This window comes from Pelecanus crispus, chromosome 3 (assembly GCF_030463565.1).
Source record: "Pelecanus crispus isolate bPelCri1 chromosome 3, bPelCri1.pri, whole genome shotgun sequence".
NCBI lineage: Eukaryota > Metazoa > Chordata > Aves > Pelecaniformes > Pelecanidae > Pelecanus > Pelecanus crispus.
In genome coordinates this window covers 54,381,839-54,408,844 of record NC_134645.1, presented here as the reverse complement: position 1 = coordinate 54,408,844, position 27,006 = coordinate 54,381,839, and the positions used below count along the sequence as shown (strand labels likewise).

Sequence of the window (27,006 nt, the reverse complement as noted above, 5' to 3'; positions counted from 1 at the left end):
ATCTGGTAAGGATGTTCTTTCAAATGTTTCATTGGTCCAATTTCTCCTCTTAAATGAAATCAGAAGTATGGTCTGTACTAGAAAGATTCTCTTGTTTATGTGATCCCGAAGGTAAAATATGGCCTGATTTCTGGGTCAACATGAAGAATCTTTTGAATGAGTATATGAAACAGGAGCTGCTCATTTCTTGCTTTTGATTTAACTTTGTTCTGCCCTTTAGAAAAATCAAACCTGTTACCAGTCCTGTTAGATTTTTAAAAAAAAACTATTTATTTTTTATTTTAGTGAAAGAAAGCTTCCTAAGAGGTGTAGTACCCTTTATTACAAGAAGACGTAAGGATTATTAAGTAGTTGTGTGGTGAAAACAGTTGAGCCTCATTCTGGCAGTTGTTGGAAGTCTACCACACACCATTTCTGTAGTTAATGAGTAGCTCATCCATATTGCTTTGCTTAAAGTATAGATTTGTAGCAAAATAAAAATGGTTGACAAGTTCTTGAATGTGTTTCACCATTTTGGATTATTTGTATTTTTCCATAGAAAATATAGAATAGAATTTCTATAGACTGTATTTTCTATATAAATTTCTATATTATTTTCTGGTCACAGGAAAACCACGGCCTAACTTGTTGAGAAATGTGCAGTAGCATTTATAATCTTGTTTTATGTTATGTTAATTTTCTGAGACTGCAGTAGATTCAAATGAACACATTAACTGGACTTCCACGCTTTGTTGTAAAAGGGACCAACTTTTCCTTAGAATTCTTATTTTACCGCATCTAGACAAGTTTGAATCTATACAGACATCCAGAGTTAGCTGGTATAACTTTGACTTGTGTACCTATGCTTTTTATTGCCTTCTGACTGTAAAGCATTCAGGGGCACCCATTGAATTAGAAAAGACCGAGTACAGGTCTTGGGTAGAGTTCAAACTGGAATGTGTATGCTGAGTTAACAGAAAAAGAGATTATGTCCAACCTGTTTACTGCAAAATAAGTGTAGGACCTGGGTTTTTTTGTGTGTGGGTTTTTTTTGTTTTTTTAAATTACTGGAAAACCTTGGAGAGAAGTTACGGAAGATGGTTTTGAACAAATTTAGTAGCTTGATGATGCAAAAAGGAGATTCTTGTTTGGGAAGGTGTCCCTGTTACTTCCTTTCTGCTAATTCTGGCATTCAGTGGATTCTTCAGTGGTCTGTTTCAGCTCAGTAACCTGAAAGAAAGTTAATCAAGCAAAAACGAGAAAACGTATGAATAGTCTTTTTCTTCATTAGTGAGTTGAATTGGCTTACTAAGGCAGAGCTGTTGTGAGGGATGTTAAGGAACTATGCAGCTGGGAGTGAGAAGACAGTGATGACTTCATTTTTCAGCAGCAGTGTGCTGTTAAGATTAGTAACTCTTCCTACCCCTCAAAGAAAGGAGAAGTGGTATAGCAATCCTGACATGTTGGAGTAATGCTCTTCTGGTGGTCCAGATCTCTGATTTCTTCTGGACTTTTGTGTGTAGTTTGGGATATGCAGTCTCCTTCCTTTAGAGTAGTTGTAGTGTTGTAATCTTTTTTTTCTATTTCTTACAGCTTTCTCAAGATCTGACATTCTTTTCTGGGATGAGTGGTATGCTGCCTTTTTAAGTAGGCAATTTTTTGCTTCTGTAAAGGAGAGCAGGAATAATTTCATACAGCTCACTGTGATAGTTCCTTGGATCTTCCATTTGGTTAGGATTAGCCTTATTTTCACTGTTCTTTCTTCCTGTTGATTAAATGTCTGTGTAGACTTAAGTTTCTGTGTTGCCATTCATCTTTCCTAAGTTTCAGATTAAAAACAAACATAAAACCTAAAAAGCAAAAGAATGTAATAGGCTCTTAAATATGAGTTGCAACTCATGTTACAACTAGTGGTAAAACGTAAGAAAACTGCCAGTAACATTTTACTCACAGTACAATGTATGATTAATGCTCTGTTTTCTTTGAACACTCTGGTATAGATCGATTTTTCCAGTTAATTTTTTCCTACTGGCTTTTGTTTGTATTGCATATGTCCATCAAGTAAAGAGGGGAGGGTATTCTAACTTCTTGCCATTATTTCTGTGTGTGTGGGGTGCACTTACGAGCTTGTATGGTCTGTTTCTAATGGCAGTGGTTACACTGGCGTTTATCCCCTGTAGTTGCATGAAGTTGTGTTTGCAGTTTGGCAATATGGCACTATTGTCTGTATTATATCAAAATGGGCTTCCTTTTGCTGCCTTTGTTTTGTCCACTGTGGTCTTCACCTTGCACTTCAGCAAGGGAAATTGGCTTGGTTTACTTTCTTTATGCTCATCTTATCTCATCTTCTTTATCTTTTGTCTGAACTGTTTTTTCTTTTAGGTCTCTCCTTGTAACCAGGTATATTGCACTGACTACTTTCACCTCATTTTTCTACCTCCCTGTACTGATACCTACATTATAAGCTTTCAGAAAGAGCTTTTTCTTGAGATAAAGCGAGAGATTCTCTGTACAGTGACCAGTACAAAAGGTCTTGATTCTGTTATATAAACTACAATGAAGACACTCTGTGTCTTTTGAATTTCTTATTTATTTAAACTTTGATATGTGTTCTGTGCTGCTCACTCTGTAATGGTAACCATTGTTTTATTTTTGGCATGCTGTTTGTTGTTTTCCATTATGTTTCTTTAGGGGTCCTAAAATTCATTATTTTTTAAATGTCTTTGTTATGCTACTCAGAATGGTGTGGACTTCTTTTGGAATTGTTACTGTTGAACTTTTAATATAATGTGTAAGAGAGCACATAATTTTTTTTCATACAATTTATTTTGTAGCATTGGATTTAATCTGCTACATTTTATATTCCAGTCCTCCCAAAGAGTCTCAATCTATTCTAACATTTCATAGCTTTCATAAGTATTGTTTACTGCAGCCTCACCGTTCATAGTTTAGCTTCTGTTTTGCTGCTTTGACTGAATTTGTAAAGCTGTATTTTCAGTTTGTCTCTGGTAAATGCCTATCTTTGCATTGTCATTAAGGAAGACACTTAAATAGGGCATCTAGTCATTCCCAAGTTTAGGAACTGATCTGTGCAGCTGATTGTGGGCCAAAATACATTAAATTGAGAATTAATGTCTTCTGAGAAATTTTTATGAAAAACTTGGAAGTCCATTTTTTGTTGTTGTTCCTAGTATTTCATTGAGATGTTTTTAAAAACACCCCCCCCCCCCCCAACTTTTTATCTTTCATGTTCTTAACCAGATGTGAAAGTTGTGTTAGGAGCAGATTATTTCAGAAAGAGGAGATTGCTCGTTCAGTACTGCTTGCTTAAGGGAAAGAACTAAAACATTGAGGTGGGGGTGTGAATCTGTAAAATTAGACTTGCCTTTTGGTTACTTTTCTTGCAAGAATGGAAAATGAAGGGAAGGAGATAGGAAACTGAGTTTACTTCCCAGTTTTACTGATTGCTGCTACTTCTCTAAGTGGGCAAAACTCAGTTTACTGAAATCCAGAAACAAGGTAAATTTTAATGTTTCTTCAATGAAAGCTATGTGATTCACAATCTTGAAATAATTTGGCAAAGTGTTAGTAAATATGAGGTTGCTTTAAATACACTGGTCTCTCTTAATCTCGCTACAGAATGTGTTTCTATATTGATACCAACTGAAAACCTGTAATTTAGGATCTCCTCCCAGTATTGGAAGTTCTGAAGAGGTGTCTAGATATCTAAATAATTTGTCTTTCTATCATGCAATCAGTGATATCTCCATGCTTCACTTTAATTTCATTACTGACCTAAAGGGGAAGTGTTGCAGGTGACAGAGATTATTCCCCAAAATATTATGGTGGTGGTTTTTGGGGTTTTTTTTTGTTTAATTTGCTCCCTGAGGAGTTGGGGGATTATGGCAGCCACTTACCCAAATGGAGTGAAAAGCCCGCAGTATTTATGTCCCCATGTGAAGCGCACAGCTACAATTTGCAGTTCACTGTTAATTTTTTTTTTTAAATTTTGAGAGGAAGCATGACAGTTGATACCAATAATGCTGCCGCCTTTCAAAGCTGAAAAAATATACCAAGATCTTTTCATTCAATACCTATCACATTTATGACGGAAACTAATAGAATTTACTCACATAAGCTTTTCCTGGCAAGCTGAAATGTATTCAGCATGCATCTAGGCTGTTTTGAATTGTAATTATAACTAGTGTTACTGGTTGTATTTCTAGTTGCTTGCTACACTGTATGGAGCTTTCTGAAATTTACCTAGAGTGCTTGTTAGTACTTTCAAGAACACTTTATGATGTGATTGTTTGGTTCCATTTCCTATAACAAAATCATGTTGAAATGAGTTTTTAAAGTGTCAGTGATGGATAGAGGACCCAATAAAGCTCTTCTGTGCTCTTCTGTTCTGTGGGGTTTTTCCGTTTGTTTGGTGGCTGGTGGGTTTTTTTTTTCTTTTTTTCTTTTTTCCTTTTCCCCCACAGCACAATGTAATTGAAAGCAGTCAAGCCCTTATCAGATGCTCGGCAGCTCTAGTGGCAGGAGGGGATTGACTATTTACCTATGCTTTTTTCTTTATCCTTCAAAGATGATTTCAAGAGAGAATTGTTTCCCCCTGCAGCCAGTATGTGGAAACAGGTGGGTGAAAGAGAAGAGTTAGAGGGAAGGAGACAGAGACTAGCAGAAAATATAAGCCTGAAAGGCTATTCCAGGTTTTGGATGTTTTTGTACACAAAGCTTATAAAAACAAGTCTTGAATGTTAAATGGAGGAAGAAAATGAAACTTTCCTATTCCCAGTCGACGTAGTAGGTGTTAAAATTTTATTTCCCTTCTGGTAATGTAGCTTTAGCTATATGCCATTAGTAGTTGTGCATGGCTGTGATTTAATGAGCAATGGTTCATCTCCTTGGGCAGAGTGTAGTTCTAGGCAATTAATGTTGGAAGCAGTAGTGTAAGCTGGTGCATAGTTGAGGCCTCATCTTTGTTCCATTTTGATACCCTTTAAATAAAGTTGAAATACATCTTAGCATAGTGGTGGAGGGGTTGGGGGGGATTGTGTGTGTGTGGTTTTGTGGTTTGTTTTTTTTGGGGAGGGGGTGGCGGGCAGGGATCTCCTTAAGATGCATGAGATAAACCATGAAACAAAATTCAGATAATGACTTTATGGGCAGGCTAGCAAATGTGATGTTACTCTTCATTGTAGTATATGGTACTGAACAGTATCACACTGAAAAGAAATATACTGTTAATATGATACCAGTAATCCTAGTATTTTTAGTGCATAAATTGAAATACTGTTTCAGTCATCCAGAAAATGGGGTGTGTTTCTGAAGAAGTATATGAATTATGTAATGTAAAGCTGCAGATATAACCTCTGGATTGTGCCGTGCTGTCATACATCTTTTAAGTAGCTCTGATACAACTTATGATTAAGGTTGCATTATATATTCCACTAAATGACCTCATGTATGTGACTTTGCAGAATTACCTAAAACTTCTCATGCTGTGTGGTTTAGGTTGAACTATACTGAAAGCTTCAGTTACAACAGTGAAAAAGTTTTCAAGAATGAATATAGGGGAAAACGTCTTAGTATTTTAAAACCAAAAGATACACTTGTTAAAAAATTTGCTCTGAGAGGTTTTTATCATTTTGTTTAGCAGTCTGCCTAGATTCAAATGAGACAAATTGCATGTTTGCATTTGAGCACTTAAATGTTCAAAAAGACTGTTGTGCCGAGTATGTGCTGCACCTCCATCCAATTTCTCTTACTGGGCTATCTTAGTGTGGATGGGCATGCTTTACTCCAACCTGCCAAGGCCATGTAGTTGCAGCTCTCGGTTTCTGTGGGTGTGGGGAATGGACTTGAGAGAACAGACTCACTTTCCTGTGTTCTAAGCAGTTGCTTTGCTTTCTTCTGAAATTTCAGCTTTTAAGAGGGAAATTTTTTTGATTTTTAAAACAGTCAGGAAAATGCTGTGTTTGGACAGAAAAGTCTGGTGATGCAGCCATCCTTCATGGTTTGTGGGCTGTTTGGTGGTATAAGGGAATGTTGGATGGGAATTAAAAGTGACTGAAGAACTGAAGGAATGAAGTATCATATCTTCCATAGGTAAAAAATGGGACTTGAGTATGGAGAAAAGACAGTTTGGGAGGAGACGGTTTGGGATGAGGAAAACAGGTAAAAGCATATGTCTACTAGAGGAAACTGCTTTCCACAGCCTGGAGTAAACCCAAAGTTTTGGAGTCTTGCCATGTCTTTGCTGTCAGGAAATATCTGTGAAGCCCAGAGGTAAATTGTCTCATTCCTTCTCTGCTGCTGGACAGTGTCTTCTTCTGCTGTCAGTTAACACCTTATTTCATGTGGCAGAGGCCTTTGAATGTAAAAATGCCACATTAGCTGACTGGTTGAATTTAGCAGGTTGCCAGGTATGAGTATGATTGTTCTGTGGTGGTAAAGCCAATCCATAAGATGCACACAGATGAAGACTTTCAGGCATGCTTTTCTTTTCCTCGAAGGAAGAGGGAAGAGTGATGTTTCTGATACTGGGGGATCTTAGGCAGCAGTTCTCTGAACTGTTTTTTTTTGGTTTGTTTGTTCGTTTGGTTTTTTGTTGGCAAAGGAGTAAGGACTAGACTTGTCTCTGTGAAAGGTGCAGCATCCTACCATCTTCCTACTGGATATGAGTGACTATCACAGGTGACTTGTAGAATAATGATGAACTTATTAAGGAAACAAGGGATAAGTAAGGAAGAAGAAAAAATGATCATACTTTTGCTCCATGAATAATAGTCACAATTACCTGAGAACTTGTCAATTATCTTAAATACATTGCTTAACATATCTGTGGCTTTGTTATGCTGTGTATGCATATTGTGCTGGATTTCGCTGTCTCAAAGTAAACTCCTTGTAAAAACAAAGAAAAATCCATGAAACAAAAAATCATCTGTGTAGAGAAGATTTATTTCAGAAAGGGTCTGAATGCTTATTAAACAGACTCTTCTGCCCTCAAGTGCATCTTAAAGTACACCAAAGCATGTGATGAGTATATTCAATTTTCAACTTAGAAGTTAAACATATGCATTGAGTGTTTTAACAAATACTCAAGCTTGGCATATGGATTCTAGAATCAATTGTCTCTAGTATCTTAGTAGTAATTTATCAAGAATTACTAACCTCTTCACATTCCTGAAGACAGTGCAATTCATGTCTTTTGAGGAAAAGCTGTGGTTTTGGTTTATTAGGTTTTAGTTGATTGCTGTTGTGACAGCATGCATAACCATGCCACTTGGAATCTTGTGGCAAAATGCCTAAGTTACCTTTGATGTACCTGTAAAGTGTTGTATCTTTACAAAGGTATCTTCAAGGTAGTTTTGACTTGTACTGACCAAAATACTGTGAGGGCAGTTTTGATTATGGCTATATCACCTGTCAAGGCAGATGAGCCTAATGGGGACCTGATATGTTACATGCAAATCCATATTGTGTGTAAAATGGAAAAGAAGGGTATCAGAAGGCCCAACCTAGTCTGTTTTATTCTGATTACTTATAGAAGTAAGAGTAGTATCACTAACCAAATATTTACTACTGTTTACAGAGTAGGCAGGCCATCTACAGTCTAATTATTCTTAGTGAAAGCTCCGTTATGGTTGAAGGGAATGAGCATGGTTCTGTGTTTATTGAAATAAGAATCCACCTAATAGAGCAGATAACACTGTAGTTTTTGGAAAGTGAGTATCTGTTTATCCTGTAAAGGAGCAAAAGGATTGTGAATCTGCCTATACCTCTGATAGTCAATGGGATTTTGTCATAGTATGAAAGTACTTTTCATGAAGTTCTTTGTAGTTGAAGAGCTTTACTTTTTCTTGAAGGAAATGAAACTTTGAAAGACAGGCTAAGTATGTTTTAATATACCCAAATGCAAATTAGATTGAGGATTCCATTCACTATGTGGAATAACAACAAACAAAATAGGCCTAATAACAGCTAGTACCTTTCATTGCAGTAAAAGAAACCTAAGTAGCAATATTCTTGTTTCTCACTTTATCAGAGGTTAGTGGTAGTTGACTCCCTTCATTAAAGTTTTGCTGGCTGTGCATGTTTAGAAAAAGTTAGTTGCCTTGCTGTGATTTCCTGCCTGCTGGTAATGTGTCGAGTCAGATGGCTGAACTAATGCGCCGTACAAAAGGATGGATAACAGTAAGATTAGTATACTAATATGTCTCTTCAGTTTAACTTATGTTCAAGTCTGGAAAAACACTCAGCTTTAGTAAAAATGACAATTACAAACAGCCTGTTTTTTGAACCTTGAGTTTAGGCCTCAAGTCGTGTAAGATTTAGTTTGATTGTTGCCAGGTTTCAGTTCCCTGGAGAACCATGTTTACATAGGTATATTTATCTTTTAGAAGATTATTCAGGTGTATGTATTTGCAGTGAATTCAAGCACAGTGTACTTTTTTCCTCTAGGTTGATGAAAAATGAGCAGCTTTTCAAAGCTGACTGGTTATCTTAATCACTTCAATGTGAAATTGAAGTTGTTTAACAGTTGTAATAGAAGAACTCAGTGACAGCTTTTAAGTAGTGCTACTTTCTGTACATACTACCTAGCATAAATACAAGCGTTTTTTTTATCCTTTCAACACCTTGATTAAAGTATTTAATGATGTTTCTAAAATATCTTACTTGTTGTATTTCTTATATATAAATTTCTGTCACTGATTGTGCTTGTATAATAAGTTACAATTTGCAGTAAGGTAAGACTGTACTTGTTAGCATAGGTAGTGTTCTTAATGGATTCTTTTTAAGACTGGTGCTTGAAATAAAAAACTTAATCTTACTGTAGGTATGATAAGCGTGGGTCATACAGCAGTTTGATAAGCCATCTGCATACAGAATTATTTTCTTGGTGTGTGACCTGTCTAATTTGTTGTAATTTGAAGACTGTCTCAGTAAGGAATTCGTATTCCAAGCTATGTATCATATATGTTATCTGAAAACAGATCATGTTTTGATTTAACAATTTTTTTCCCAACAAAATCATAATTCATTTTTGTGGGTTCTTTCAAAATTATGTATCTCAAATTCAGAATTTTTTTTTTAGTTACATGTACTTGTGGCCAGTTAAAATCTGTTTAATTTTACAGCACATGCTGCCCTATTAACTCTTACTCTGGTGGCAGTTGTCAGTGTATTGATAAGGAGCAAACCTCTCTTGTGCTTTTTTTGGGGGGGTCCTGTGTCGTGTCCGCCCCCCCTGCCCCCCAAGCCAACCTCTTTATTTTTTCCTGTGAGTGGCTGTCTGTTCTCACATGATCCAAATATCCTTTCATATCTTCAGTATTTTTTCTGAATGACGATGACAAAAACAGTATACAGCATTTTAACGGAGCTCTTAATGCAATTCTTTCATTCTTTATTGAAAATACCATACAGAGCTACATCAGTTAAGATATTTGCTCTTCCACTGCTGTCACTGCTTGGTCCCTCCTAGTCAGTGTGTGATTGATAACGGGTTTTGCATCTTGTCAGCGTCAAACAGAACATTCTTCATTGCAAGGTGGGGGCCTCCTAGTTTTGCAGCATTAACAATTCAGAGTGAGATTCCACTTTCACTAATTCATTTTTAGAGATTATTCAGTTCACCCTTTATGAGGTTTTCCATCACCTTTGGTCAACCTCCTTTTAATTAGTTCTACTTTTAGCACAGCTATTGTCACTTTGTTTTAGCTAATACCTTGAAAAGCTTTTCTAGGAATCACTGTTTCTTTAGTTAAATTCCACGCAGAGTGTTGCATGGGAAATTCAACTTAGCGCTGCTCTGTTTTCTTAAGCACTCTTACAGTGATTATGTTAGCCTAGCACAGTCTAAGTTCAGTAAGCTTGTAGTATGCTTTACAGACTTTCACACGAGTATTTTAAGTTCTTCAACGTTTCTGAAATTTGGCATATTATACAAATGCACTAATGTCTCTGGCTGGAATATTTATTCTTGAACTAAATTTTGGAGCTTTTTCCTGCATGAGTACGTGTTTGGTTGTTGTACTTCCAGCTCAGAGTTTCCAGTTTTTCTCTTTCCAACATCCATTTTTGACCTCTTCTGTTCAGATGATTTTGCTAACAAGTTCCACTACTTCATCAAAGTCACCTGTTTTGAAATCTAAGCTTAAATAAAATTTGTTGTTTCGTTTGTTCAAGGTTTATAACTTGATTTGATGGCCATCTCCTTTGAAGTCTTCTGCTTACTAAAGCCAAATCTAAAACAACTTTGTATGTTGGTTCATTGACAACGTAATGGATAAATCTATCGGTTTATCACATGCGGGAATATTTGACTGCTGCTGTATTAAGAATTGATGTCTGTGCTAATTAAGCTTTGTAACTTAATAAATATAAACAAAAAGATAGGTTGGACATGTATAATCTTTTAACACAGATGGGAAATACTTAATTTAGGGCTGTAGTTTGGTCAGCTGTGTTATCAATTTTCTTAAGCTACGGTGTTCCTTATGTATTTGATTAAGTAGAGATTTTGTTTATGTACTGCCTAACTCTGGGAAGTCTTCCAATACTTAAAAGTTAGTTTGAAGTTGCATAGTGCATCTTGATAATGTATTTAATGTTGGAGCAGTACAATAGTTAATATATTTAATGTGGTAGGTGACTAACTTGTCAATGTCAGTGTTGGTACTTGTGAACCAAAAATTGTTACTTTCTTACAGTCTTGTGAATAAAATGCTGACAGAGCTAGGGTGAGGCAGTGTGTAAAACAATACTGTGTGATAAGGAGCAGTGTGTTTAAAAGTGGGTTTGGATTACTGTTGTGCATGGTCAGTTTAAAAAAAAAAAGTAAATTGGGAATGAGAGGAAGTAGTCCTATTCAAAAGGATTAGTTTCCACTTGAAGTGATGGAAGCTGTCAGGTCAGCCTCTTATGAAATAGTACTTCATATATGTAGAGACATTGCTTTTACAAATACTGGAATACCTTTGTTTTGATATGCTAGCAGGTTAGAATTAGAGATGTTCACTTTATAACTAAGTAATTTGCTTTTGTTTAGATACGTTTGCTTTCTCAGTTTTTGGTTTTACATATGTTGCAGTATTAGGTAAATTCCTTGGTTGATGACCAATGATCACAGGTTTTTTTTAGATGTCACATGTACAAAAACTTAGTGCCAAAATGCAGGTTTTATGATTATAAAGTGTCTTCATCAGCATCTCAATAACAGTATAGTATTTTTTTATATAAAGAATGCATAATGTTAATTCTAAATGACTAATCAGCTAATGCTGACTAATTTTTTTTTTCCTTTGACTGACTAAGTACGTACATATGGTCCAGATAGCTGGCTTTTTTTAATGTATCAGGTGATCACTGTGTGCATATACCGTAGGAGATTCAGCGTTATGACAAGAAAAAGACTGATACAAAGCTATGTGAAAAATTGACAGAGGACGTAGGGTATGCATCTTCACTTTCCAACAGTTCCTGAAATACTTTATATTAGCTACAGAGTTTTGTGTTCCCTCAGATTGCCTTTGTATGTGGAAGGTGTGGGAAATTTACTTTGGCCTTAAAACAATTAGTAAAATAGGGAGAAGACTCCTGTGACATTACTGTGTTAGTGAATAGTTAATTAATTTTGGCTGATCATGGAAATAAAAAAAAAAAATGCCCTCACTCCTTTCATGCAAAAGACAAAGAGTGCATTAACCAATGGAATGTCTTTTTGTAATTGCTAACTCTGTGGAGGATGGTTGTGGATGGTTTCCAAAATATTGAGAAAATAACCTGCATGTGCTTTACGTTATTCTTTGTAAATGGTGAGTGTTAATATGCGCCCTTGGAAAGCGGGAAACAATCTAGTGGTGCTGCTATTTAGTTCTTCCAAGTACGGTTTTTTAGTAGTTTTCACTATTTGATTTCCTCTTAGTTCCAAGAATAAACAAAACTGAAATTTAGATAACTCCATCAGAATTTCAATTCTCCAGTAAACTTCAAAGTGGATTATTTTGGAGGGTCTCAACCAGGAATTTGTTTACATTTGTTTGTTTTGTTTTAAAGGTTGTAAAATAGGATCTTGCCTTTTACTTTTAGGCACTCCTTGCACATACTGGCAGGATAGCATAGGGTGTGGGATTTCTTTGCTGATAACTGAGGGGATTCTGATGTGAATTAGGCTATTGTTTTCTGAAGAGCTCAGTATACTTTTTGAGAGAATGTCCTTCTGTCTTTAACTGGAGACCTTCCCTTTACATGACTTCATAGTTGTTCAACATAAATACAATTTTTGTATGCTGAAGATACCTGTAGAAATTGGACAGCAATTGACTCTTGTTGTGAATGGATGGACTTAAACATATGGAGCATGGAATAGTGTCTGGGTAGAGAAGGTCCATTGCACACCAGTCAATCTGCATTGTTCACAAAGAGCAATTTCAAAACCAGACAGTAAACTGACATAAAAGATTTTTGTTTAAAAAACACACATCTGAGGAACTAAAACCATGGAAGTTCTGTCTGTTTGAACTGATACTGTTAAACTGACATTTTTAAGCAGCAACAAGTCACGTTGTTGTTTAAATCTCATAGAATGGGTGGCTCCTTTCTTTCATCTTTCTGATCATGATTAGTAGTTCGTACAGACCTGTATTACTGCTGATTCTCCCGCATCAAAGATATCCAAGTAATTTATTATTACAAATAATAATTTGTAATATTATTTGCCAAACATTTGATTCACACTATTGGGTATGGAAAAAAACAAACAAACAAAAACTTGGAATAGATTTAGCAGCTTGATGTAAGTGTAACTGTGCTACTTGCAACTAAGTATTTGGGGGCAACTTGCTGCTAAAAGGAGCCAGAGTAGAAGATTTTTGAAAGTGTAATAATTAAGCCTGATGTGAATGTGAGCCACCAAATCTGCTTCAGCAGTCATGCTGTGCTGGTGGGGTTTACTAGTGGAAAATGTTTTGGAGAGTTTGACACTGTTAATCTGTTAATCTAACCTGTGTTGTAAGGAAATTTTGTAACAAGCGGAACAGTATATGTTCATTTACTTTACCTGAGTTACTGTGTAAGCTTGATCTAATGCTGAGACTTGAGAGAGATGAATATTCTGGATTCGTTTTCCTGATTTTTTTTTTTTTTTTTGATGTTGACTTTTAAAACACTTAATTTTCCTTGACTCTTAAAAGTTTAGTTTTAGTTGTACTGTTTTCTGTATCGGTTAAGTACTCACCTCAAGGAGCTTTCAGTTTTACAAAGATACTTATTTGGATGTGGATGGGTAGTGTATGTCAGTTGCTAGACGATGGTAGTTGAAGATACGAAGCAGAATGCTGAAAAGGTCATTCAGCTATCCTCTCAGGAACTTCTAAACTGATTTTTATGTTAAAGATTTTTAGGCTTTTTGGAGTATAGTACTGGGATATGGGGAGACACAGGACTTAATCTCAAATATACAGCTTTTTGAGTTTACCAAGAGAATGAGGAGACTGTATTTAATCTTCTTTATATTATTTTCTTAAGTGAATGCAGATTGACGCTGTCAGATGTAATACAGGGTTGATGGACTTTTGATCAGACCTGTTCTGGCCATTCTGACGTACCATCGTATTAAATAACATAAATGCAAGTTTTAGTAAGTGGAAACAAATGCATGACTGTTTTAAATTTGACAGTTGATTATGTCAGAGTTCAATGTCATGCTCTAAACCAAAACTGCTGATCTATGAAAGTTTGTCAGAAGTGTACTATCTATCAGCTTTGATGCTTGATCATGTTTGTGTAAATTTTTATTTTCTTACTCTGTATTGGTTTCTGAAGGGAAGATGATAGTCTCGTTTGCCTGATGCTCAGGCATTTCACTGATTAATAGCAGGGGGTGGGTAGAGTGCTTGCTAACATTTTAGTCTGTGCACTGATGATGCATGCGGGGTACGGGTCCATGTGGCACAGTATTAAAAATGACTTGTTTTTTTGCTAGCATTGCTATTTCTGCTGCATCAGCAATAGTAGCAAACAGCACTGGTGTTAACAGTGAAGACTGTTAAAATTGTGATGAATAAAAACAACTATTTCTTTGCCAAGTAAGCATACTAAAGCTGCTAGATTAGAAAACACATGAGTTGCAATGTTCCACCAATAATAAAGCACTTAAAAGCTCTCTGTTGACATTTATACAAAGAGAACAGATGAGTGTGCTCTATTTGGTTTTGAAGTCAGTTTGATGCAAACTGCCCACAACAGAAGGAGTTTTGCAGACTCTTCTTGCAAAAAGAAATGACTGAATTTTGATGCCGAGAGTGCTAACAAATTGCTGAAAGTGCTGCCCACTTATCATTGGACTGACAGTTTAATCATTGAAAGTGTACTGCTAGATTGGGCTCAGAAGAACAAAGGAGAAGAAACTAGAGTTTTTTCAAGGCATTAAAAGATGAATTGAAATTTGAAATACAAACACTTTTTGGGGGGGGGGGGGGGGGGGGCGGGAAGTGTGACACTGCTGCATGACTTGTACGCCGTATTCTCAGTGGTGGTGTCCAGAACTTACAGATTCTTTTTCATTTCTTCTGAGAGAAAATACTGATCAATTTAGTGCATAAACAGGGAATGTCACATTGTTTTGGTTCTGGTTTTAATTCTTTTTTAATAAAGGTTGTATTTAAATTTGATACATGCTGTGTCAGCAAGGTTCTTTTTGGGCAGGGGGTGCACATCAGCACACCACTCATCTTGTACTTTGAGCGTATGGTCTGTATTAGTTTTCAGAACGCTTTCAGGGGAGATTATAATCCACACATCTTTAGAGATTTTTTTCAATAAGAGCAGAATATAATAGCTATATACTTTTTCTGCCTTTTTCTCGCCATCCTTAGTTACATTTTTCAAGTGCTTTGTTTACAATATTATTGGATGCTGTTTGAAGAAAACACTGTGTGTTATATAAAACTAACTGGTATCTAGTTGCAGTTGTCTAATTGACAAGTAATGCTTTACTGGAACATGGAATGGATTGTCTGTCTGGATAAATCCTGGATCCATATTCAGTGGTTTTGGATCCTCCAAAGTGGTAATTGTATGTCTCTGTGTTAGAATGTTTGTAACCTTTATTTACTAGTTTGTGGACCTATCTGCTTGCCGTAGAATTGGAAAAAATATGTTTTGTTGCTTAAAAGTACCTCTTAAATTCCTAAACTGATGATCCAGCAGCAGTTATGTGCAGTAAAAATATTTTATAAAAATATTAAATGTTAACTTTTTTAAAATATTAACACATTTTGTGGCATTTCACATTAAAAAAAACATTGAACTTCTTAGTAGTAAAGAATGAGAAGGGACTTGAATCAGTTGTTTTCCCTGCCTGCCCCCTCAGCTCAACACATGCTGATCTCGTGAATTTGAGTGGACTTACTAAAGTCATCTCTGATAGATAGTTATGAGAATTTTTCACTTTTCACAAAAAAATATTGTGGAAATATTGAAGGCATTATTTATGCTTGTTTTCAGTGCCATAGTCCATAAGAAAAAAATTTATTGTGAGAATTAACTTTTCCTGTCAAAATACATAAAATTATGCTGTATTTAAAAAAAAATCTGGTGTCACTGATATTTTGGGCATAACTTGATTTCTGTGAGAAAGTAGAAAACTGAAACTGGATGTTCTATGCATCACTGAGATCCAAGTACCGTGTAGGTTTTTAGCTATATGAACATAACTGTTTTTCTTACCATGCCTCTTAAAAATTTAACTTAAAAAAATTTGCTCATAACTTTTTTTCTTTTCCCCCCATATGGAAACTAGCTTGTGATTGAGAATCTTGGAGTGTGGTGCTTTGCTTCCTTAAGGAAGCATGCTGACTGGTGTTACAAGATGGTTAGTGTTTTGATTCATTCTCAATCTGTTGCTGATTGTGGCTATTGGTTTGTTCCACCCCCGTTTGCTGTGTATGGTAAAAAATGAAGAATGATAGATGAGTGGCTCTTCTGTGACAGATAAACACTTTTCTTCAGTTTAAAGAATTAAATTCTGTGTGCATTGACGGCTTAACGTTGTGTTAGACGTAGGAAAGGAACACAGGCTGAGAGTGGCATCAGTTTAGCTCTGTTTAAATGGCTGTAGCTAAATTGGAGCAAATTGTTAATGTCAGAAGATTTGTTTCAGTTCTTCAAATTCTTAGTTCTAGTTTAAACTGCAATGAGGAATGCATTGGTTTAAAAACTGTCCAAGTCTGCTGCTCTTTCAAAAAATAAAGCTTTATAATTTAGAAGAAGCCTTCATGATGAGAAGTTCTAAAGGTGTGGTCACTGGGGATGAGGGTGGTTTGCAACTCTGAAAATGATGGGAGAGGAAGAATTTGAACCTTTTCAATGATTTCCTATTTTGAATATGCTTGCTGAGTGGTTTATGTAAACCCATTTTATGTTGCAATCCAACAGTGTAAAACACATGTGCAGAGTCTTACTTCCTCTAAGGGAATGATAATTGACAGCTGAAAAGCAGTAACTTCTTGGTGGTTTTTAATGTGATGATGTTCATCTGAACACAGTCCTTCATGTGCTGAAAAGGGAAGAATACTTTGTCGTTAAGCGTCATGAGGAAATCAAAAAAGTACATCTCTGTAGGCAAGTGTAGTCAGTCTAATCAGTTTGTCCTGCTTCAGATCATATCTTAGAAAGGTGTTAGAGAGATTGAAAAATACATCTGTAGATGAAGGAAACAAAAGATTACATTGCTTGGATAGTTTTCAGGGACAGAGGAAGAAAAATGTTCTCCTGGACCAGAATGCATGCCATTGCCACCATAGGTGACTATGTCATGCCATATTAAAATGGAACAAGATAATTATATTGAAACCAGTTTGTCTTTTTTTTGAGTCTATTCCTCCACTGCCCTGCTGTGAGCAAGGCAAATTTGTCATTTCCTGCTAAACTTATTACTTATAACATACAGACCAGAGTATAGTTAAAGGTGAATAATGTGGATTTTGAAATTCTTCATATGAGTTTCTGCTTCTACCTACAGTAGAGATGGGTACTTACATCTTTTCAAAGGGACGCCTATTACTGCATTTGCAGAGCTCACAGGTTTTAGAGGTATGGTGAAGCTGCTGTATGCTTTTTTTAGCCATATCTACTATTATAATTAAGTATCTCTCCTTACTTACTCTCTTTTAAATCCCTAGAGTGTTATACAACATAATTACCACTGTGGTGTTAAGATAAAGTAGTTAGAACTGTACTTAGATGTTTGCTTTGAAAGTAAAGCTTTCCTTATTTTTAAATCAGTCGGTTTCCTGTGAGATACGATGGTGGAAAATTTGTAAAGAATTGTAAATGTGGAGGAGCTAAAACCTTGCAAATGAACTTGGGAAGTGTGATTTCATGAGACACATGCCAAAGAAGCTTTTGGGAAGGGAAGATGAGACATCTGCTCGGTAGTGTGTAAGAAATTATGTCAAATAAATCTAAATAAAAGGCTGTTTACTTGAGTTCCTCTTATTTTTAATGATACGTGGATTCAGTGGTAAAAAATAAAAAGATGTGCTTTGAGGATGTGACCTTCCTACATTTGTACTATTCCTGTCCTCAGATTTTTAAGTATTTTTAAGTATTTCAGAACAGCATAAAATGGATACTTGCTAGAGGTGAAAGGAGAGTAGAGCTTTTAGCTTTTCTAACATGCTGCTGGTGAGGCCTTCTGGAATCTTACTGCACTTCCAATCAACTCTTGAGGGAGGTGCTGGAAATACAGTAGCAGATAGTTCTATAGATGGGCGTAACTGCTTAAAGTGAGTGGCAAAGTTGCAAGATACTCAGGAGACTTGAAGCTTGAATTTAGTTTAATGGAGACAGTAAAAGGAAAGATGATGTGATCAAAATTTAGTACTTTTGTATGGACTTTTGTTGAGACACAAGAGGTGTGATTAAACAAGAGGCAGGTATCTGAGAAAACTGCTGTTAGTCATAAAAGAAAAAAAAAAATCTTGAAGATGTGTAAAAAGATTCAGCAGAATCTGGGAAAACCCAGGATGTATATTAAGCAGATAAATAACTTCAGGAGTTGTGTATTTGGGAGAATGTTTGTGGTCGGCTGGGCTAACAAGTTGGGGAGGAAGACTGACTGCGTTCTGTCTGTAGTTAGAAGTGAGAGGAAATGGGTGAACTGGAGATTTGATCTAATTATTTTATAATTTAAGCAGTAGTCCTTCAGTTCTGCCAAATACAAGATAAGTGAAAAGAGAAGCTCCTAGGTAGTGTATTATGCAGAAAGGGAGTTTGGAGACCTGATCATCAGTTAAAGAAAAACTGGGAATACATGCTTATTTCCCCTGTTCCTTCGGAATGTTTCTTCTGAGGTCTTAGGGAAAGTATCTAAGGCAAGAGAGAAGATAAAATACCAAGGAGAAGAAACAGTAGCACTTAAGGAGCTGATGATAATGCTGAGTTGATGTAGCTGACTATCCCTGTCCTGATGTTTGTCAGTGTTACCAATGGCTTGAATGTAGCGAGAGAAGTTAAAAACCTACATATGCAAAGGAAACTCGATTTCAGGCATCTGGTCCTGTAGTGGAGTAGAAAATCCTGAGTTGATAGGTGTCTACATTCTATGTAACGTTTGAGGCGTGATAGATGGCTTATGTTTCACACAAGCCAGAATTCAGTGGTAGTCCTCGAATCAGCTTATCGCACTATCTATGCGTGTTCTGAATGTTCGGCTGTTCGGCTCTACAGTGTCACAAATGTGACATACGAGTATTTGCAAGGGAAAGATTAAATAAGTGTTCTTTCTCTCCTGTGAAATCTAGGATATCTAATGTTAGTGATTATATTCTACATGAAAGATACAATTTAAAATGAAATTTTCAGTGCAACTACTCCGTAGCTGCCAAATATAAATAAAAATGACCGTGTTGCTACTTATGCTTCAGTACTTCGGCAGACAGCCTAGCTTGTTTCAGTGTAGTGTAAGTTAATGGAAAATCTGAAGAGAATGAAAAGGAAACAGTCTGCCAAAAGATAATAATATTTGTTCAAAGAGATGTGCTAAAGAATTTATATACTAGAAGCCAGTATAAATACTGCTTGTAGTTCTGAGGGTTTTGTGCCTGTTGGCAAAATTGTCAGTGTAGAAGCAGCTGTGGATTTTCTCCTTGGGCTATGATTATATGATGATGAAATTTGTGTTCTCAATTCTAAACAGGTGTTAACCACCAAATATTATATAGTATACACTGTTGAGTATGTCAGTTTCCCGTGGAGAAACAACTTGTTCTTGAATATGCAGAGTAAGTTTGTTAGAATTAATCCAGACTAACTCGGTTGAAAATTAGGTCTGCTCTGTTTCAGATATTTGTCGTTTCTGATGCTCTCCATCTCCCTCCTAGCTTTTTAAGTGGTGAAATCTCAGCTATAAATCATTTTTCAGAGAAGACATTGATTATGAAACAGGTTATATTAATCTCTTGTCTGCTGCTAGAGTTTCAAGTGACTTCTCATTTCTGTGGCTTCCTGTGGTGAGATGAAAACATAAAATTTCTGGTTTCAGTTTCATTCTAATTCTGAAGATTATGAAAGCAGTTGTAACAATTCCACGTAAAAGACTGGAACTATTGATATCTGGTTTTGCTTTTCAGCCCACACTATCATAAGTCTTAATGCTTTGGGAATAATGCCTGCTTAAATGTTAGTTTTCAGTTTGGAACTTGATTAATACATTCATTTTAAGTAATTCTTTAGTGATATTGGAATAAACTCATTGAGAAAATTTTATACTAGTTGGGATTCCATAAGTTATGAAATATAGGGGCTTTTATTCTTACAGCAGCAATTTAAATATCAGTTTAACAGTTCCAGAAATGAAATATAAGCTCTTGTTAAATATGTTTTTTCGTTAAATAAGAGAAAGCTCTGTGTCCATTCTCAGATTGTTACAGTTCAGTGAAACTAACCTGGATTTGGATCAAATTATCTATTTTTAACTACCTTGTTTATACGTACTGAACTACATTTTACAAGTAAATACCTCAAGGTGTAATTGGTAGAAACAGTATGTGTGAAAGTACTTTGGAAGTCCACTTGTGACATTCCCTGGTGCTGTCGAGGAGTTTTTCAGTACTTTGCACTGAAGAAGTAGGACTTCTGCGTGTACACAGAGGTTGCCCAGGTCTCTGATACCATACTTATCTTCATTTTTTCATTATCTTACTGGGAGTGGTCAATCGAATAATATTTACTAGTTTGTTGTCACACTGTATGCTCAGTAACTGCACCCGTGAGTTGTCAGATTTCTCATTAAGCAAATGGTACTGTATAGATGCATTTTTATATTTTTGTTAGGTACAGATTTCTATTTTTTTTGCTTTCTAGATGCTTTATTATTAAAAAAAAAAGTAAAAGAATTGGTTCTATACATCTTTTAAATTATGTGAACAATCTTGTAAATGTTCTAAGGAGCTGCATGTAATTTTTACTTCAGTAGCTGAATTCCATAAACAGGATGAGTAGGCAGCAAATGAAGAAAAGATTTAAGATGGGTGCTGCAATTTAAAAAAAAAAAAAAAAAAGCCACAAAAAACTAAACAAAACCAGAGTAGATTTTCTTTCAAGTTACCATGATGCTTATAAAGAGAAGAAGAAAATGGCATTAAGATTTGGGAAAGATTAGAAAGAGAAGACTGTCATGCTAGATTATAATCTGTTAATGTATTTAATACCTAATATACGTTTTTCCCCCCACAGAAATTAGCAGAGTACGGAAAGACATGTATAACGACACATTAAATGGTAGTACGGAGAAGAGAAGTGCAGAATTACCAGATGCTGTGGGACCTATTGTACAGTTACAAGAGAAACTATATGTGCCTGTAAAAGAATATCCAGATGTAAGTATATCTTTTTAGTCCCTAAATTATTTTTTGATCCTTGTGGTCATCTTTAAATGTAAATTTCATGTGAAGCTACCCTTGGATCACACTGAATTACTTTTGACAAGGTACTTCTTAGGGAAGCAGTGTATGTTCCACTTGGTGGCTTGATTTGTAGCGAGTGTGAGTGGAAGAAGGTTGTGTTAAATACCAAAGTAGTATGAATTATAAAGCCATAGATCTAAGATCTGAATTGTCTTGTTCATTCAGTACTGTCAGTCCTGAGACAGTGTGCAGTGAGTTTTATGAGGGAAGTAGTTCTTGGGACAGTGTTTTTTCCTCTTCATATGTCTCTCAAAGTCAGTTGGAGAATCCTTAGAGACCCCTGAGAGACCTTTTGGAGACTACTTAATATCAATTACTGTTTGTCCCGTATGTGTGTAACCAGTTCTGTTGCATATAAAAGTGTCTTTATTTTGGAGTTGTCCACTGTCCCCCATGTCCATCCCTGTCCCCCATGTTCCCCCCCCCCCGCCCCGCCTTAAGTTCCTTGCTTGCATGCTAGTGTTCTGTTCTCCGTTGGGTGTTCTGTTCTACTGTACACCTACCTTTTTGAGGGAGAATGGTTTCATTTAACTAGAAAACTATTTAGAACTCCTGTGGTCTGAATGGTTTCTTAAAACAACTTGGGGAAAAATAGTCCTGTCAAAATCTACCACAGCCATTTTCATTGATCACTGACAAAATAAGAAATTGTGTTATTCCTTCCTAATAGAATTTAGAGGTCCTGTCGCAGTGGAGGAGTGCAGCGTCCAAGTAAGGCGTTTGCACGTTGAGGTGGTATAAAGTGGAAGAAAGTACAGAACAGCAAAAAATGGAAGTAACACTTGCGTATTTCTGTGTCTTTTCTTTGTATGATTAATTAGATTAAGTACTCAAAATTGAGCTTTATTATTTTATTGCTGCTTAGAACATACAGGCCTCTGAATAAAACCTCGTTATGCCATATACCACTAAGAAAATTAAGTGCAAGTCATTATTCAGAACAGAATATTTAGACAAATGTCTCTTGTCCCTTTTCAGTTTTCACAAAGTTGTTTTGTTGCTTTTGGGTTAAAATACCTGTACTGGGAAAAGCATTCAAAGAATTTACATTGGCCGTTAAGGACATCTCTCTCCCCTTCCCTTCTGTTTTCTTCCAAATTAATTATATGCATATGTGTATCTGTATACATATTTGTACACATACATGCATACCTATCCCCACACCAAAACCAGTGACTCTTCTGAAACTCCTTGGAATTACAGATTTTTGAGAGGAACTGTGCTGTTCAATTGTTCTGTAAAGGAAGTGGCTCTGTACTTGGAAATCTGTATGTATCTTGGAGTTATATTGCTTATTGTTTTTTTAAAACATAGCTAAGTTGTTGAAATTTTGGTTTTATAACTCGACAATGCATCTAACTAACTAAGAGTTGCCTGAGTTCAGTTGTAGTTTTTACAGAACTTGATACTTGCTGTACCAGGATCATCAGATAGGAGGAAGAAAAAGGGGTTGGATTTCCTGTAATTATTATTAAACTTTTCTTCTAGAAAACAAGGGTGTAGTAGCTTAGCTCTTCACTGCCAGTTAATTATCAAATATAGTGTAAATAAGCAGGAAAGAGTTTGTCCTTAGTTCCTGTAAAAGCACTTGTGTAACTTTGGGTGTATGATTTCTCTAGCTACTGCTAGCTCTTTGTGTGCCTTCAGAATGCCCTTGAAGTGGTCACTAATTTATTTTAATAAACTCTTACAAATTCAGAAGTTGGACAGACTTATGATTTGTATACGTGTGACCTGGAATAAAAAGGCAGTTGGCTCTCATGAGATGATGTGAAATGTTTGCTAGAAAATGTAGTGCTTCTACCACTGTGGTGGTACTTGGCAGTTCAGGCTTCATTGGGGAGCCAAGCCCAGTGCTCTGTGTGCTCCTGCCTGCCTAAGTGTTGTCCGTATTGGTTCCTAGCTACTCAGAATGGGATCTGCACAGCCTCAGTAATTGCTTAAGCAACTAGAATATATCACTACATTAAAAAAAAAAAAAAAAGCTGTGGTTTTGTATGTAGGCCCTTTCTAAGTTTTTTCTGCACGTTAGAAATGAAATAATCTGCTTTGCATTCAGGCTAGTACAGCTTTCAGAAGGTCTGAAGTACAGTGATTACAACTTGTCTTTAAAAAACCCCGTAGAATTCACTTGTAAAGATTAATTCACCTGTAAAGATATTTTCATTGCAATCGTGAAACTTCTTACTCATGTCTAGCAATTGATTTAATTGTTATCAGATACAGGGAAAACATGCTGTGCAGACTATAAGAGTGAGTTTGTCAGATAAATCCAGTTAATTCTATCACCATCGTTCTCTTCCAACTTACAAAGACATAAAGATGGATAAACTTAAAGACTGTTCAGAGGAGAGTGACCAGAAACTGTTTGCTGATGTAGATTTAAAATTACTTTTAATAACAGAAATAATAACAAAAATTCCAAACTTTTATGATGTTCTGATAAACTTTTATTCTGGTAAATATTTTTGACTTATAATTTGAAGCATATAGATTAGTTGACTGTAGTGAATACTGAATAGTACTATAGTGCCATTTTTGTCCACAGAATCCTAAATTAATTGTGAGGCATAAAAATAATGGTCTGCCATATGTTTTATATATATGTATATATAAATATACATCTATACATATATGTATAAAAGATGAAACAGTAAATTTTCATAGCCTGCATCACTTAGATATTACTGTTTGTCTTTTGAGTACCTACACAGAGGAAAGTATATATAAAATTGAATTACAAAGCTAAAATAAATACATAACATCCCCTATAGTCTCTTGATAGTTTAGTTTTTTAGATGAGTGTATATTGAGTATTTCTTTTCTAATTTTTATTCTAAGACCATAGTTGATGCAAGGTTCAACTTTCAAAAAAATTGGTTGTCTGAAACAGCCTGTAGTTTTTAAATGCTGACTGTGTAGAGTCTGCATTTCTACTTCTGTACTAAAGTGGAAGATATTCAAAAATCTTGCAAAAGAGTAACTAATTTTCTTTTGTATGTCATATTAATAAGGAACATTTTTCCATGATGTAATCACAATCTGATAAATTGTGTAACTGTTTGGGTGGTCTGCTTTTTGGCTCATTGTTTTTCCATTGCAAGCTACAGTAATGCAGTTGTGTATATTTGTATATATTATTTTCTTCTAGCACCCTTGGAATGTGTTAGATTGTTATAGAAATTTTAGTCTTAAAACTGAGATTTGAGCTACTTAGCTTTTCTGAACCATGTATGTGCTCCTGAAACTTGAGAGAGAAATTGTGCAGAAGGCACCCAGAAGATTAAATTCCATTAGTCGTCCATAATTTGCCCTTCAGTTAAAAATGCGTTCTCTCTACAGTTAATTTTTTGTACGCTCATTTAAGTCTTTGGTGTTACAGTTTGAAGGCATTTCCAATTCATGGAGAAATACAGAGTTGAAAAAAATAAGAAGAAAAGATGTTCAGAAAAATTATTGAGCTCTTAGGAAGCAAAAGAATGGAGGATATACTATTGTTTGTAGGTGAATAGTTAATAGTCTTTAGCATTTCTTATGCTTCAGATAAATGATTAATTTTCTTGAATTTCCCTAAAGAGCTGAGACTAAACTTTCTGTCCGATACCAATTTAAACAGTTTTTGGAATTAGTACCTACAAATGTTGGACTGAATAAATGTTTTTCTATTATAATCATAGCTTTATTAATAATAAGTACCCTGTTAGCTCTGATTAATGTGAAATTCTCTGTTGGAACTCTTCTGTGCCTCTTCAGTAAAAATGTAAGAACTCAGTAATTATCGCATCTAAAGTAGCATGTCCTTTGAGTATACTGAAGCTCAAAGGCCAACAGTGATAAACAGCTTGTGCATACTTTCTGACCATTTTAGTTAAAACTGTTTAATTAGTACAATAGAACGATGAACACAGGGATTCATTTTACTATGGGGAACTTACTGACAAAACATTTAAATCCTTTTTCAATTTAGTAATATCAGAGTTTAATAGCATCCCTAATATGGATTAGGAAAATGATAACATCCTCTTTATTTATTGTTCCGATTCTTTTATTTAAGCTTTTCATTCCCTAGTGATAAACAGGGAAGGAGGTTAAAAGAGCTGGCCTTGTTTACCCTTGCTATAGGAAGGAAAGAGAGAATATAACTGATGTCTGTAAATAAATTCGGGCTACAGAGTACCAGCAGAGCTGAAGGAAGATTTGGCCAAAGGCCAACTACTGATAACAGGTACAAATGTATATGAAAGAACTAAAATAGTTTGATTACTAATTTCCAGTCTGAATGAGATATTTGGAGAAACATTCTACTAGAAGTAGTGGGAGCAAAAAAGTTAATTTTGAGTTTGAACTTCATATATTTATGAGAGGCTTTATGCACTCTGGTTGCAAATGGTAAGGGAATGGATTCATTGAATGTTGAATGGATTCAACTAAACTTTGTTTAGTTGCTAATAAAACAGAGACATGCCTTAATATTTGTATGAAGCTTTTTTACCCTTTCTGTCTAATATGTTATTGGATATCCTTCCATTACTGACCATCTGATTCACCTTTTGAAAGATAAGTTGCTTTTGAGTCCTGGTTCACACTCAATAGCTTGCTTTTTTTTTTGGTAGCACCTTGCTGAAAGATCGACATACTTTGTCATAATTTTATTCAGAAACAAGCCTGTCAAATCTCCAGAGCAAGTTTATCTTTGGAGGCAAAAGTATGGATGACCGTCTAGAGTACATTGGAGATAACCTTGTCCTTTAGTCTCTGGTGGTAATCTTGCAGGCTCAGCATCAGTTCAGCAATACTGAACTTGGTCCACATCTCATCCTTGTGAGAGTTATTTCTTCCCCGTAGCTCTTCGAGCATTGAATGCAATGCAGTTAGGTGATTACCTAGTCATATTTCTGTTAATATTCTCACATTTCATTCTCACTTTCAAATTTTGCTCTTTAACTATTTGCAGATACTGTGTTTTGTGTGTGTGTGTAAATAAAAAAAAAAAAAAAGGAAGGCAGGGTGGAGGTAAGACAAGGAAAGACTAAGTAAATTGCACTTGCTTTGGCTAGGCACAACGTTTCCTGTAATATTTTTCAAAGTAAATTTGGAAATCTGGGAGAAGACATGAGTTGCATCTGGTACTGATACACAAGTTGAACATATTTGTTAGGATACCAGTTTGTTATGTTGATGCTTGTATTAGTAACTTCTTCAAATTAACATTATAGGATTAAACTTTTAGTGATGTCCAGCATGTATATGATATTTCTAGTAGAAAGTAGTGGATTATTTTTCTTGTTCAATCACTATACAGCTCATAAGGGTAGGAGTTCTCTAATCAGACATTAACAGCTAGTGCTAGACATTTGGGCACCTTCTGTACACCATGGATGAAGAGGATGCATATGTAGGGAAGCCAAGTGCTGAAGGAGAATGGTAGGCTAGAAAACTAGTCTAAACAGTTAGTTTGTAGATGCCTGTTGTTCTTCTGTGAAAGAAATATCTAAAATTTTAATTAGAATAAATCTTACTAAAAATGGTTAACTTTGGGAATTACAAAATTTGAGGTTGCAAAGGATGTGTTCAACTGAACTTTTTGAAGAGCAAGTTAAGACCTAGTAGTCAACATCTGTCATGCTTGTTTTTGCTGAGATGGTGCTTTTCATTATGGCTTGTCTCTCAACTGTAATTGTCTCTGCAGAGTTAGGCTTTCAATGGGCAATCTATTTGATCAGCTCTGTCTTCTTAATACCTTCTTTTGGTTTAGAATTCTGCATTTTATGCACATAAATTTCTTTACTAAAGTTTTGTAAAATACAAAAGTATTTGGGTGTGTGATTTCAGTTGATCATGTACTACAACTCTGTTGTGTCAGTTCGTCTATGCTTCGTTTTGCTGAACTGCTTTCCCTCAGAACTTGTCCTTACTTTGTTTAGTAGCTCTTGCAAGACTAAGTGCCAAAGAGTTGTGTGTAAATACAAATAACGAAAGGTCAGTTATGGGGCAGAGAGATTTGTGGAATACTGATTTTTGTTTTTCATTGTTTTTTTGTTCAATCTGTTCT

At 35.6% G+C, this 27,006-nt stretch overlaps 1 protein-coding gene across 10 annotated transcripts in view; it reads left to right on the top strand.

The window, feature by feature from the left end:
• Nucleotides 1-27,006, top strand: part of QKI (QKI, KH domain containing RNA binding) — a 164,270-nt gene that overhangs the window by 17,668 nt on the left and 119,596 nt on the right. For all 10 annotated transcript variants that reach the window (XM_075706716.1, XM_075706713.1, XM_075706710.1 and 7 more), the window contains exon 2: nt 20,725-20,867. In XM_075706716.1, the coding sequence (XP_075562831.1) occupies nt 20,725-20,867 (143 nt within the window). The remainder of the gene's footprint in view (nt 1-20,724; nt 20,868-27,006) is intronic.